The 14,905-nt window shown below is 37.1% G+C and overlaps 1 protein-coding gene across 2 annotated transcripts; it reads right to left on the bottom strand.

Moving 5' to 3' along the window:
- Positions 1-8: 8 nt before the first annotated feature.
- On the bottom strand, positions 9-12,902 carry ftr67 (finTRIM family, member 67). Of its 2 annotated transcripts, XM_061732522.1 has the most exons (13): positions 12,776-12,902; positions 12,173-12,292; positions 11,909-12,084; positions 11,626-11,697; positions 10,611-10,844; positions 10,401-10,507; positions 9,814-9,982; positions 3,723-3,818; positions 3,318-3,551; positions 3,058-3,217; positions 2,869-2,970; positions 1,684-1,800; positions 9-494 (listed from the first exon to the last, which is right to left on the bottom strand). In XM_061732522.1, the coding sequence occupies exons 2-13, from the start codon at positions 12,288-12,290 to the stop codon at positions 427-429; spliced, it is 1,653 nt and encodes a 550-aa protein (XP_061588506.1). In that variant the 5' UTR covers positions 12,291-12,292; positions 12,776-12,902; the 3' UTR covers positions 9-426. The 2 variants fall into 2 exon arrangements, with proteins under 2 accessions (XP_061588506.1, XP_061588507.1); XM_061732523.1 differs by lacking the exons at positions 9,814-9,982; positions 10,401-10,507; positions 10,611-10,844; ... (2 more) ...; positions 12,173-12,292; positions 12,776-12,902 and adding an exon at positions 5,450-6,149.
- Positions 12,903-14,905: the final 2,003 nt, after the last annotated feature.

Raw genomic sequence — 14,905 nt, 5'->3', positions numbered from 1 at the left:
ACACTGAAAAGAGTCTACACCGTTTGCTTTTTATTGTCGTGTTACTAATTATAACAACTTTTCAAAGCAAAATTAATGTTCACAGAGTTTTGATTTAAAATAAATAATGCTTATAAAACCACAGAAACTAAAAACTTCCTTGTATTACAAACGGATGTTAATACTGAAAATAATTGTCCCGCTTTTCTAGTGAAGTGTACCGTCAACGGGGGATTCTGTGTTGCTCTCCTCCCGCCTCTGCCGCCCCGTCTATAATGAAAGATTCAAGTAAAGCTGATAACAAAGTAATTAAACTAATTCCAAAAGATTAACTATTTTTTTAAAAGGTCCAGCTCGGGAGCGGCAGTGCAGATTTGTATGTGGACAGCACGGGAGTGAAATGACATTCAGCCTGTGTGGGTGCGTGTGAAAAGATGAGTCCGATGGCTATTTCCTCTTGGAGATGGGGCGGCGTTGGAGGTGTCTCGGCCTGGATCCCGACGACAGTTTGGAGCCTAAGCAAACAAAAGATGGATGATTAATCTTCAGCACCCAGAAGCAGGTCAAGAAAAAAAAGAAAAGAGGATGAAAGGCATGTATTTGAGGAGAGGACTGAGAAAATATTGTCATTTAGAAAATTGTGTTTGAATAACCACCATACAAAAATGACAGACAGCGGAGGAGTTACACACTTGACAGAGAGTGAGCTGACAGATGCTTATGTGGTGCCATTAACAACGCTAAGGGGACATTCTGGAGTTAAAACAACCCGGGTCTTTTATTAGATGATAAGAAGCATATTAGTTAGGGACTAAAATGACATAAATGGAAGCACCACTACACTAATACATTAGCAGTCGCTGACTCTACAAGTTTTCTTTTTTAAATAGACAAACACTTGCAGTGGTTCTGACGAGGAATTAAATCTACTTCGTCCCCTGCCTCGGAGCAATAGACTCATGTCAAAATAATGTCCTATTTTATCTTGTTATAAGTCCGTACAAGTTGGGTTGAGATGTTGCACAAAACTATTGTCAATAGACGCAAAAGGAGTACTGTTCATGGCCTCTGCTTCACACGCTTGCCTATTCTGTTACATATCTAAGTACTGATCCAGATCTATTGAAGCAGAGACCATGAACTCCCCTCCCTTCACATCTATTGACTGTAGTTTGTGTGATATTCCACTTGGATTTATACCAAGGTGATGGCGACTGGAAGGAGGCGCTTGTACAAACAGTCCTTTCTAAAACACCTTCTGAACAGAGTTATTATAACTTTAATTTGTCTGTAAGGGACCCTATCTGCACTATCACTCAAGTGGAATGATAATTGGAAGTCTTGTCAGGGCCTTAAAATAGCTATTTATTTTGATGTAGTTTAATTGCCCTCTCTGCTAACATTAATGGCCATATTGCTCTAAAACACATATTTTGTTCTATTCAAAACTGCTTTGATTAATATAATTTTGGTCTCCAATGAAAGTTTATATACCTAACCATTTAAAAATGGACCTAGGGTTGTTTTAACTGCAGAATGTTCATTTAAGATCAACTTGTGAGCCCAGTGTTATAAATGTCTGTGCTGGTGTTTTGGCCTGCTTTTATTTTGTTTCGCTTTTGTATTTCAGCGGTCTCATATGAAGTAAATTGATCCCTGCATGTTTTATCTCCATGTTAAAGCTTAAAGGAATGCTGTATTTACCAAACGGTGAGAAGTTGAAGGTGGGCACAGAAGGTCCTGGACTGAGGAAGGGGTTCAGCGGGTTCAGGGGGCTCAGGGGACTCACGGGAGTTTGGTCAAGACCGAGAGGAGGGTCAGCTGCGACAACAGGGACACAAGAAGCAAGATACAGGTGTCAGAATCCACAACACCCATGCTGATTCAGCAGACTCTACTGTGAACAAACATGCTGAACGGGGAGTTTCTGCTGAAACATTATGAGAAAAGGCTGGAAAGACTTTATTTTTAACAAAAGGTATAATATCATGAAAAAACAAAGAAAGCAGCTCAAACCTGAACTGTGTATTTAGATGTTTACTTTTTCATATTAGTGTTTTTGTGTTATATATTTGTGATTGGATATATTACAGCTACAACAATAACAAAGAAAATACAATTTTTAAACTATAAAACTCGAAAAAAAAAAAAATTGGAAATTACGAGAATAAAGTCATAATATCATGAGAATAAAGTCGTAAAATTACGAAAATAAAGTCATAATGTTGCGAGAATAAAGTCGTAACATTACGAGAATAAAGTCGTAACATTATGAGAATAAAGTCATAATATTATGAGAATAAAGTCGTAATAAAGACTATAATTTATGAGAACTCTAACAGGAAGAGCATCTTCTCCCCTGTGTTAAAATGAGGAATATTGAGCATCTTATGAAGTTATATTTATATATTTATAATATATTTAATATCACGACTTTATTCTCCTAATATTACGACTTTATTCTCGTAATATTACGACTTTATTCTCGTAATATTACAACTTTATTCTCGTAATATTACAACTTTATTCTGAAAATATTACGACTTTATTCTCAAAATATTACGACTTTATTCTCATATTATTATGACTTTATTCTCGTAATTTTATGACTTTATTCTCATATTATTATGACTTTATTCTCGTAATTTCCTTTTTTTTGTCTTAGTTTGGCCCTAATACTCAGTCGTACAAATCCAACCATCCAACCTGAGGATATGGATACATAATGGCACGTAACAGTTTCAAGGCTTGTGATGGACCTTAATGCTCCGTAGTTGACTGTATCCGATGAAAGTTAAGTATTTAAGTCACGAAAAAGGTCTATAGAGATGCACTTCCTTTCACACTGAGTTCTTTGTATTTTAAAGAGACAAGCATGAACAAACTCACGTGTTGGTGATTCGGTTAGCTTGGCTGATACAGTCTGACCCACAAGCATCGTGTTACACTGAGCGGCAGCATTTTGAGGACCTACGATTGTTATAGCTCTCACTGCAAAAAGAGAAAAGTTAAAAAAAATAACTAAAGTGTCAAGGGAACAGGTTACGTATCCCTTTATGACAAAATGTGGGCACCTACCTCTCTCATAGATGCTGACAAATCCTCCCTGACACACCTCCTGTAGGAGTCCCTTAAAGTCGGCCACAGCTGTCATCACCGGACCGAAGGACAGGCCCGGGTCAGCGCTGAGTGAAGGTGAAGCTGACAGAGCAGCTGGGGCATGAAGGGACTCACAACTCTGAACAAATATTGGAAAAGGAAGTTGGCGCTTGACAGTGTGCTGCTTTGTCACCAGATTCAGAGACATAAATAAATAAAATAAAGCTGCGAGAAGTTACCTGAAGGAAATGGACAGGGTCCTCTGTGCGGGACAACTGGTCAAGTTCAGCTTCATTCTTTTTCAGTTCAGTGATCTCCTTTTGGATCTTCTCCAGCAGCTGCTCAGCCTCAGTTATGGCCATCTTTTCCTGGGCCTTGATCAGCTCTCTCACTTCAAAGCGCTTCAGCTCCATTGAACGAATCATTTCTGTAAAAATGGCATCGCACTCCTCGGCTGTGGCTCGAGCTGAACGCTGGAGGGAAACACAAGGGAACAGACAGCAGGGGAGAGGTGAGGACTGTAGTAAAAGACTAGACTCCAAGAGGATTCACAAGTGTGCCATGCTGTGATGTTAATGAATGGCAGGTTCTTTCACATAATGTGAAAGATAACATTCAAAGAGAAGCTGTTCATCAGCACTTACAGTGAGAGAGAAAATGGCTTGTCTCAGCTCCTGCGCCTCTTTCTCTCTTTGCTGAATCCTGAACTGGGAGCTCTGCTTCATGTCACCAAGCTCCCTCTGACAAAGAAAATGTAAAACACACGCCACTTTAATGATTAAAGCTCAAAGATACAGTATACCTCATGTTCTGTGTCTCTGGAAAGCACCTAGAGACAACTTATATTGTAATAAACGCTATATAAATAAAATTGAATTGAATTGAAATATATTGTCTGCATCCTGGCTCTCATGTGCCACTTTGACATGTTAAGTCATATTGAAAATTGTTATAGACAAACTCACACAAAATATCCATGAATTAAAAAAATAGAGATATAACACCTTTACAACTTTGGTGTTTTCTTTTCTGCCTCCAAATCTGCCTGTTACATACACTCAACACTGCTGTTCACAAGTTTGTCCCTTTTGTAATGTGTGTGTTTCTTTAAAAACAAACAGCCAAAACCGCAAACTAGACTTAAAATGGTCAATGCCCCCAGTGTCATTCACTCAAGCTCTATTACACTAAACTTATACAGAAGTTGCAAGAAACACTAATATATATAATATATATATATATATATATATATATATATATGAGTGTGTGTGTGTGTGTATAAAAATTATGATTTCATACATATTTCAATCCATGCAAACACACTCTGACCTTTGCCCTATTTCCAAAGCTTCTCAAAGGCCAGTTAGGCTTGATTGTAAATCATGTGAGGGATTTGTTTGTCACACAGACAAGAGTATCCCGCACCTTGATCTTGATTAAAAAAAAAAAAGATAGCAAAGCTGACCCTTGAGACATTATCTGGAGTAAGGCGTAGTTAGACAATGTTCTTTTTCAATAGAATACTTGTAATTGTATTGTGTTTTCTTCATCCTAACTGAAGATTGACCAAAATCAGTCAAATTAAAAATAAAATGTCCTTTTTTATTTTTTAAATGCATGCATATAGTGTCCATGACCCTTGAGACATATTATCTGGGGTACAGCGTAGTTAGACAATTTTCTTTTTCAATAGAATACTTGTAATGTACTGGTATTGTATTGTTTTTTTTCTTCAACCTAATTCACAAAAATCTATGAAATTACAAATTAAATTTACTTTTTTTTTTTTAAATGCATGCATATAGTGTCCATGACTCTTGTTGAGTTTTGCCAGTTGTTATTCCTTGAATCACTTTTGGTAGATCAAATCATACAAGAAATGGAAATGCTTTGACCAATTAATCATCAGTTACTTGTCCACCACCATCTGGACTTTCCTTATGGAAGAGTATTAGGGCCAGGCAGGAGAAAAATAAAAATATTTTAGAGGAAGGTTTTTTGTTCATTATGCACTTCGAGAAAAAAGTCAAAAAGTCGAGAAAAAAGTCAAAAATTAATGTTGAAGTACAATTTTGAGAAAAAAGTCAAAATTTCGTGAATAAAGTCGAAATTTCGCCCCTTTTCTCAACATTTCAACTTTATTCACGAAAGTTTGACTTTTTTCTCGAAGTGCATAATGAAAAAAAAAAATCTTCCTCCTCTAAAATATTCATTTTATTTTTTCTCCTGTCTGGCCCTAATACTCTTCCGTAACATTTCGACAATAAAAACCTATGCACAATAAAAACAAATCTTCCCCTCTCCAACATTATTTCTCCTGCCTGTCCCCGATACTCCTCCGTGCTCGCCAGATCGGTATACGTGGTAACACCTGCTTGTGCTGTATCTCCGTCTCCGCCAGCACCGTGTCGTGGCCCTTGTGCTCGTCCGTCAGACAGAGGTAGCAGATGCAGCGTCTGTCGGTCCTGCAGAAAACCTCCAGCAGCTTGTCGTGGCGGGGACAGATGGTCTCCTGCAGCCGCCGGGACGCCGACGCCAGCTTGTGCTTCTTGAAGGCGGCGGACTCGTAGTGCGGCTGGACGTGCAGGTCGCAGTACGAGGCCAGACACACCAGGCACGACTTGACGGCTCGCTTCTTCCTCCCGACGCACACGTCGCACTCCACGTCGTCTCCCCGGGCGAAGCCGTGGCCGTCCTCCGGGGGGGAGTCCTCCCGGAGCCCCGTGGTCCGGAACTTCTCCACCACGTCGGCCAGCATGGTGTTCCTGGCCAGCGCCGGCCTCGGGGTGAAGCTGTGCCGGCACTGCGGACACACGAACAGCCCGAGCAGGTCGTCCTGGTCCCAGTAGTTGCGGATGCAGTGGCAGCAGTAGCTGTGGCCGCACGGGATCGTCACCGGGTCCCTCAGCACGTCCAGGCAGATGGAGCAGTTGAACTGGTCCTTGTCCAGGAGGACCCCGGCTTGAGCCATCGTCGAAGGGAGTAGAAAGTCTCGGTAAAAAACAACCGACGGGACGGCAGTGACATAAACGGAAACACGCCTTCTGTTGGTTTGTTTACAGGAAGTGGAGTGGGCGTGGTCACAACTCGGACACCGGAAACCCAATGGGTTTAATTTTTTAAAGACCTGTGAATTTCAAATTAAAAGCCCTCCAAAATCCAACCTGGTTTACATTTTCTATGTATACGTTGGAAAATATAACATATTACGGAAGAGTATTAGGGCCATGCAAGAGAAAAAAAATTTGAGAGTGGAAGATTTTTTTTATTGTGCACTTCGAGAAAAAAAGTCGTAATGTCGTGAATAAAGTCAAAATTTCGCCTTTTTTCCTCAGCATTTCAACTTGTATTTTTCCCCTGCCTGGCCCAATACTCTTCCGTAGTTCCTTCTTCGAAATAGACACAGTTGTTTGCAAAATCGCTTTAAAGTCCTTATACTGATAATGTGCCAAAAGGTGAAGTATTTACTTATTTGTGAAGCGGATACCAAAATATAACTTCACAAGATGCTCAATATTCCTCATTTTAACACAGGGAGAAGACTGCTCAGAATTACGACTTTATTCTCGTAATATTACGACTTTATTCTCGTAATTTTACGACTTTATTCTCGTAATATTACGACTTTATTCTCGTAACTTTACGACTTTATTCTCGTAATTTTACGACTTTATTCTTGTAATTTCCTTTTTTTTTTGTCTTAGTTTGGCCCTAATACTCCGTCGTAACATATAACCAGTACTCGAGTTGTAAAAAAAAAAGTCAGGGGGGATGGTGGATTTTATCATATGGGGACAGATCATTTGTGCTGATTACAAATAATATAATATATTACAAATAATAGCACTGACCAAAACGCCTGCAGAAATACTGCAGGAATGACATAGCAGCAGTTAAATGCAGCCTTCTGTAAGCTTTAAATATCCACTGGGCTTACATCAAATACATCAAAACACAAAAATAAAAAACACTTTTCTGAACTTATCAATATGACTCTGTCCTTCACAGGATAAGTAAAATGGATCACTGCAAAAACTCAAAATCTTAACAAGAATATTTGTCTTATTTCTAGTTAAAATGTCTTATTTTAGTAAAAAAAATCTCATTAGACTTAAAAAAAAGACTCGTCACTGGAAAAAACAACAATTTTCACTTGTTTCAAGTAGATTTTCACTTAAAATAAGTAGAAAAATCTGCCAATGGAACAAGATTTTTTTGCTTGTAATAAGAAGATAAATCTTGTCCCAATGGCAGATTTTTCTACTTATTTCAAGTGAAAATTTACTTGAAACAGATGAAAATTGTCAAATAAGTATTTTTTCTACTGTTATTTTTAATGGTGATGACTCTAAATGTTGAAATAGCAGTAAAACCACATTCATTCATGAAATGACGGGATGGAAAGGGGGGATGGCAGCTTTACAGGGGGGATGATTTTGACCGTTTTTATTTCAGGAGGGATGCCATCCCCCCTCATCCCCCCTCAACTCGATTACTGCATATAACCCTCAATTGAAGGCTTAACTCTGCAAATTAAAGCTTTTCTTTCACAAAATTTTACTATTTAACACCTAAATTAATGAGTCTACCGGTGCATCCGAAATGCCCTACTAAACAGTATATACTAAAAAGTATACTTAAGTTCGGTACACTTTTGAGTAAATATCACACAGCGTAGCAGCACCGCTCCGCTATTTCCCGTTTATCCTGGCCGAAACAAGATGACATTATATAATATTATTATATACGAGTATTATAATATTAATATTATATAATAATATTATTATATTTAATATTATACTTATGACATATACGTATCACTTAGCAACCAAACGCTGCTGCATTGCATTGTGGGAAGTTTCTGCTTGGCTAGTGTCCATCAATCCACACTAAAAAAATGAGTATGGATAGAGCGTACGTACTAATGTTTCGGACGCACAAAAAAATCTCACATACTGTTTTTGCATACTCATTAGGGTGGAAGTATGGAATTTCGGACGCAGCCTACATATCAGAACAGTTTCTTGCTATATATGCAGAATGGGTTGCCAACTGCCTGAAAAATAAATAAATGGACACCTCGTCGGTAGGACCGGCCAACCCGGTTGCCTTCACCCTTCCTGACGTGGTGAATTTTTTTAGCCCCTTTTTTTGTGAGTGAAACGATTTTTTAACTTTTTGACTCGAACCTGAATTGAATACGATGCATTTTTTGATTGCCATGAACACATGGAAAACAAATTATTATCCAGCAATTCACTTTAATACAAAATAACAAAATTAACTGAATAAAATAAAGTATCTTTCTTAAACACAATCCTGTCCTTCTTAATTTAAAATTGTATAAATTAATATAAAACAATTGAAAGAAAGCAGAACGTCCATTCTGTAATAGTGTACATTTTTAGTGCAATAACAAAAGTGCAAACAGAAAGTCTGTAAAAAACATGTAAACATATTTGTGCCTCAAAGGCCATGACTGTAGGCTACAGTTGTAGTAAAACACAAAAAAATAACTTATGAACTCAACAGCTCAATGTCATTTTCCATTGGCATTTTATGACTATTTTTTGACTCTCACAGTAATACAGTGTTCTGTCGATTTCTGCTGCTTTGTCTAACAATGCTACCGCTGCATAATCCGATAGCGTCTGTCTATCGATTTTTGCTACCCTATCAAAAAATGCTACCTAATGGTGTCTACCATTGTAGAGATACAATTTTACTGTGTTTTACTCCCTAACCCACTTCCTTTCCCCCAAATGGTCCTTGTCTCTTGCCAGGCCGTTATTGTAAATAAAAATGTGTTCTTAATGACCTGCCTGGTTAAACAAAGGCCAATGACTGAATGAATATCAAATAAATAAATTCTCTTTATCATATAATGTTTACAAAGTGTAATGCAATTCATGTCATGGGTAGTGTATTTTGAAGGATCAAATACTCAACACCCCATATTATCAATTTTAAATCAATATTTCAGGGGTAGCATAATTTGATAGTCCGGCAACATCCTATCAAATAATGCTCCCATCACTTAATGCATTCAGGTAAGATACTAATCTCACTGCCACTGCAGGATGAATGTCAGCATACTTACACCTCAATTTATCAATTTTGTAATCACTATTTTTGGATTGATAATAAGTATAAAATAATAAGAAATAGTAAGTAAGTAAAGACACACAAACAATAAATTGTCTAAATTTCTCGTTTCAAAAAACATTTAAAACAGTAGATGAACAGAGGGCAAAATCTAACATCACAATATTTTTTGCAAAATACCGCCATATTGATATTGCTATATTCTTCAAGTAGTTTCTAATTGTCAAGAGTGTACACACACACACACACACACACACACACACACACACACACACACACACACACACACACACACACACACACACACACACACACACACACACACACACACACACACACACACACGATCATTTCTCATGACAGCTATTGTGCTTCCTCTTTACTGCCTCCTTTCTTTCCTTCCTTCTGTCCTTCCTCCCACTTCCCTTTTTTCCTTCTTCTCTTTCCCTTTTTATTTCCTCCATCCTCCTTCCTTTCTATTTCCTTTCCACGCTACCTCTTCTCTTTCTTACTTTCCTTCCCTCTTTCCTCCATCCTTTTTTACTTCCCTTTGCATCCTTCCCTCTTCTTCCTTCCTTGGCCCAATTCAGGAGGGTTAATGACAATGAGAATAATGAGAAACAAACTTACCGGCATATCAACAGGAACCTCAGACGGGAAAACCGGCTCTCGTCCATACAACAACAAAAATGGGGTCTTTTTTGTTGTTATATGGACTGTGGACCTCAGGGAGAACAATGTTGCCTCCAGGAAGACGTCCCAGTTGTCCTGCCTCTCGTTCACTAGCTGAGTGAGGACTCTAAGATGTGAAATGAAGCAAGATAAACCAACAATTCCACAGTTCCATATGTGTCACACCTTTTATGCACGGCATACAACAATGATATCACATGATACATATATATATATATATATATATATATATATATATATATATCTCAATGACTACATATTTTGGGCGTGACCCGAACCCGGATAAGCGGAAGACGACGGACGGACATATTTTGGGCTTAACACATATATATATATATATATATATATATATATATATATATATATATACATATACATATACATATATATATATATATATATACATAAATATATGAAATCTATGAATAATATCGAGTATAAATTAATAAAAGTATTTTTTACCTGGATTAAAACAGGATATTCTATTGAGAACAGTTTGACAAAAACCAGAGAAATAAACTTGCCGATTGATGTTGTGGTTCGTCGTTTCATCCAGGCCATTTGCTTGAGGATGATATGCCGCTGTCACACTCCTGTCTATGCCCAGCATCTCACAAAGGCTTGAGTTGAGCTGAAACAACAGAAATTACTGTAAACAACAAACAAAAAAACACATAACACCACAACGTTGTCATTTCAGCAGTGTACATGATAGTACTTTAATATGCACATACTTCATTAACAAATTTTCTTCCCTGATCAGACAAGATCCTTTTGGGACAACCATGTCTGTAAATGAGAGAACACACATGGCGTCCCACTTCTGCTGCTGTCTTGCTCCGCAGTGGGAAAGCCTCGACCCATTTTGAATAATAGTCTGTAGCTGTCAGGATGTACTGGAAACCATTCGCTGTTTTGGGCAGAGGTCCAGTTAGGTCAATTCCCAACAGCTCCCAGACGGCAGACACCTATGAAGTAAAACAAAATTACTTTTAGTTCCAGATTGAGAACATTTACAGTGCTGTAGCAACCAAGTATAAAAAAAACAAAAAGAATAATCAATAGATAGATAGATAGATAGATAGATAGATAGATAGATAGATAGATAGATAGATAGATAGATAGATAGATAGATAGATAGATAGATAGATAGATAGATAGATAGATAGATAGATAGATAGATAGATAGATAGATAGATAGATAGATAGATAGATAGATAGATAGATAGATAGATAGATAGATTTATTATAGTACCCTTGGGTAAAATTGGTTCACAGTGAGTGCCTCCTCATACAATCTAAAACCATACACTCAACAACACAGGATAAGATAAAGTGACAACAGTGCTTTGGCTAAAAGAACAAAGAACAAGAAGGACGGCCCCAAGATAGGAATCAAAATAAGTTAAAACATCAGTAGAAAAAAACACTAAAATATTAAAACCAAGCAAAAGGATAAAAAATGTGCCTTTTCATAAAAACAAGATAAAGGAAACAATACAAAACATAAATACAAAGTTATGTTGCAGTTCCCTCACTTATTAATCATTAATATTCAATACAAAGAAGCAAGCAATATATCAATGAGAGGATACAAAAAAGGATCATTTAAGAAGACAAGGTATTAAAAATTATTATAAGTGGGAGATTATACAAAAAAATCATAGAAAGAGTAGTAAGGGAAATATAAGTTTGGCATATTAGTGACAGTACACTAAATAACTATCACTACAGTTCTATATGATTTACCTTAATACACGGGAGTGGCTTTGAGGCGGCTTTTGCTTGGCCAACCCTCTGGCACTTGTCACATTCCAGCACCTTAAACAATTAACATTTTTATAGCTTTCAGAAAACTTAAAATAAACATTACAGTTGACGGTCCTATGACCGATTGATCTATGCCTCCAATTGATCATGCATCCTGGTCACTTGGCCACAGGGATGTCCCTTTGGCTGAATGGTCAGCACGTATGACTCTCGCCACATAAATAACCAATAAAAAACAGAATAGAAACTTGTATGAACATACCCAGGTATCGATGTCAACACTCATTCCCTTCCAATAAAATCTGGCGGAGATAGCATGTCGTGTTTTTACCATTCCAGTATGCCCTCCAATGGGTGAGTTGTGAAACTCGTTAAAAATGGTTTTGGCATCTGCTGAGGTTTTTATTGCCTTCCTCTCTCCAAAGAAGAGCTCACCGTCTGAAATAGAAATTCATTAAAACAATTAAATAATCAGACAAATACATGTATTGCAATAGCTACATTTGAATGTATTTCAGATACTCACCCTTTAAATTGAATTTCTCAGAGTACCTTCTGAGGTTCAATTTCTGGGATTTATTGTACCCAGAAGGGTATATTCCCTCAGAGAGGTACTTGAACACCTCGTCCCACTTGCCTTCCATTTCTAACAAGAGCAACAGGAGAAATACAATTGTGAATTGATTTTGGATATTTAAAATGTCTTCTTCACTTTCCAATTCCAATGTTAAATATCCCAGATAAATACAAGTTAATTGCAAAGGGTGAACTTGCATTATAATGCCCTGCTGAGCAATACAGCTGACATGAATCAATCAATCAATCAATCCAAATTAACAGAACTGGAATCATAGAAACATTACAAGAGAACAGTATAAACAAATGACCGTTCTTTGTATTGTTCTCTTTGTATGTTTCAGTGATTCATGTTCTGTTGACATTTGGATAGATTGTTTGATGCATGTCTGCTGGACTGCTCAGCAGGAACTTGACTATTATGAAGTGGGTCATTATTATTCAACTTTATTTAAGACTTTAATGTTAAACAAATGAACAGGTTTTATGTACCTGTCTGAACACTAGTGCACTCTTCTCAGAGAGAATAATCTGGAAAAGAAAATATTCTTACATGAGATGGATTAATGACCAGGAATGCTGGGTGATGACTTATAAAGTTATATCATGTGAAAATATGCCATGTCCACCTCCATGATTGTTTACGCTGTCCTGACTGAGAGCAGTGTAACTAGGTGAAATAAAATCTTTAAAAAAATAAATAAAATAGGTTTACATGCATGCATTACAAATTGTTTTACAATTAAAATAAAAACAATAATTTACCAAATATTATGACCAATTAAATTGATGATTACATCAAGTGAGACATCTAGGTGCATGAGTGAGTCAGAGTCAGGAGTAGGATGCTGCGGTGAGTGATGAAAGAGATTTGACGGTTTAGAATAAATTCAATCAGTGTGTCCTGTATGATCAATAAGGTCAGGAGAGCATCACTTATCTGACATGCATGAGGAGGAAAATGACTCCCTTCTCTCACTGAAGAAGTGAAGTGCAGGGAACTAATGCGGTGTGTTCTGTCAATCTTTGCTACCCGTCGAGAACTGCTACTTTGTGGTTCTGTGCACGCGCAAAGTCGTTTTCAAAGTGTGATTGCCATAGACATATATACGTATATGTCTATGGTGATTGCCACGCCCAAAATTTCATCCCTCCAATCCACGCTGCTGTTAACGGCGAGTAACATCATCAGGATGATATTGGACTATCAAATTATGCTACCCCTGAAATATTGATTTAAAATGGATAAATTGGGGGGTATAAGTATGCTTACCTTCATCCTGCAGTGGCAGTGAGTTGATTAATCTTACCTGAATGCATTAAGTGACGGGAGCATTATTTGATAGTTAATGCATTATCAAATTATGCTAAAAAATATTGTGATGTTAGATTTTGCCCTCTGTTCATCTACTGTTTTAAATGTTTTTTTGAAACGAGAAATTGAGACAATTTGTTTGTGTGCCTTTACTTTTATTTCTTATTGTTTTATACTTATTATCAATCCAAAAATAGTGATTTAAAATTGATAAATTGAGGTGTAAGTATGCTGACATTCATCCTGCAGTGGCAGTGAGGTGATTAATATCTTACCTGAATGCATTAAGTGACGGGAGCATTATTTGATAGGATGTTACTGGATTGTCAAATTATGCTACCCCTGAAATATTGATGTAAAATTGATAATATGGATATGGATAATATGTTGAGTATTTGATCCTTCAAAATACACCACCCATAACATGAATTACGTTACACTTTGTGAACATTAAAGATATAGAGGGAAAAAAAACAATTATCTCGCTTTATTTGATATTCATTCAGTCATTGGCCTTTGTTTAACCAGGCAGGTCATTAAGAACACATTTTTATTTACAATGACGACCTGGCAAGAGACAAGGACCACTTGGGGGAAAAGGGAGTGGTTTAGGGAGTAAAACACAGTAAAATTGTAGCTCTACAAAAGGTAAAAAACCATTAGGTAGCATTTTTTGATAGGGTAGCAAAAATCGATAGCGAGACGCTATCGGTTTATGCGGCGGTAGCATTGTTAGACAAAGCAGCAGAAATCGACAGAACACGGTGTTTAATTACGTGTGTATTAGCTTAGCAGAGTTAAGCTAACACTGATCTGATACTGCCCCGCGAAACAGATTTTTAGAGAGAAAAGGAGAAATCTGGGCCCGGGAAGCATCTAAAATGATCTCTCCTGGCTTGTATATATATTTAAATATGTATCTTCTTAGGGATTTTGAGGATGTTACTCACCGTTAACAGCAGCGTGGACTGAAGGGATGTAAGAAATTATGGGCGTGGCAATCAAACTTTGAAAATCGACTGTGCGCATGCGCCGAACCACAAAGCAGTTCTCGACGGGTAGCAAGGATTGGCAGAACACCGTTTTCCTAATGAGATTCTCTCAATTAATTCAAATCCAACCCGTTTTGATTCTACATAAATCTGTTCAAAAAGAGATACAAAAAAATTATTTATAAACAGGTATATGGAAATGGGTTAACGAGGTGTGTGATAAACAAATAAAATGGGGAAAATATATTATACTTGCTTAAGATATGTTTAGATATTTATGTGAATATTTATGTAGTATATATTATATGTTGAGAGGGATAGTTTATATATATTTATTATGTATGTAGCATATATGTATTTATAGGGATATTTATGT

Source organism: Cololabis saira, chromosome 10 (genome assembly GCF_033807715.1).
Source record: "Cololabis saira isolate AMF1-May2022 chromosome 10, fColSai1.1, whole genome shotgun sequence".
NCBI lineage: Eukaryota > Metazoa > Chordata > Actinopteri > Beloniformes > Belonidae > Cololabis > Cololabis saira.
This window is presented reverse-complemented; position numbering and strand designations above follow the sequence as displayed.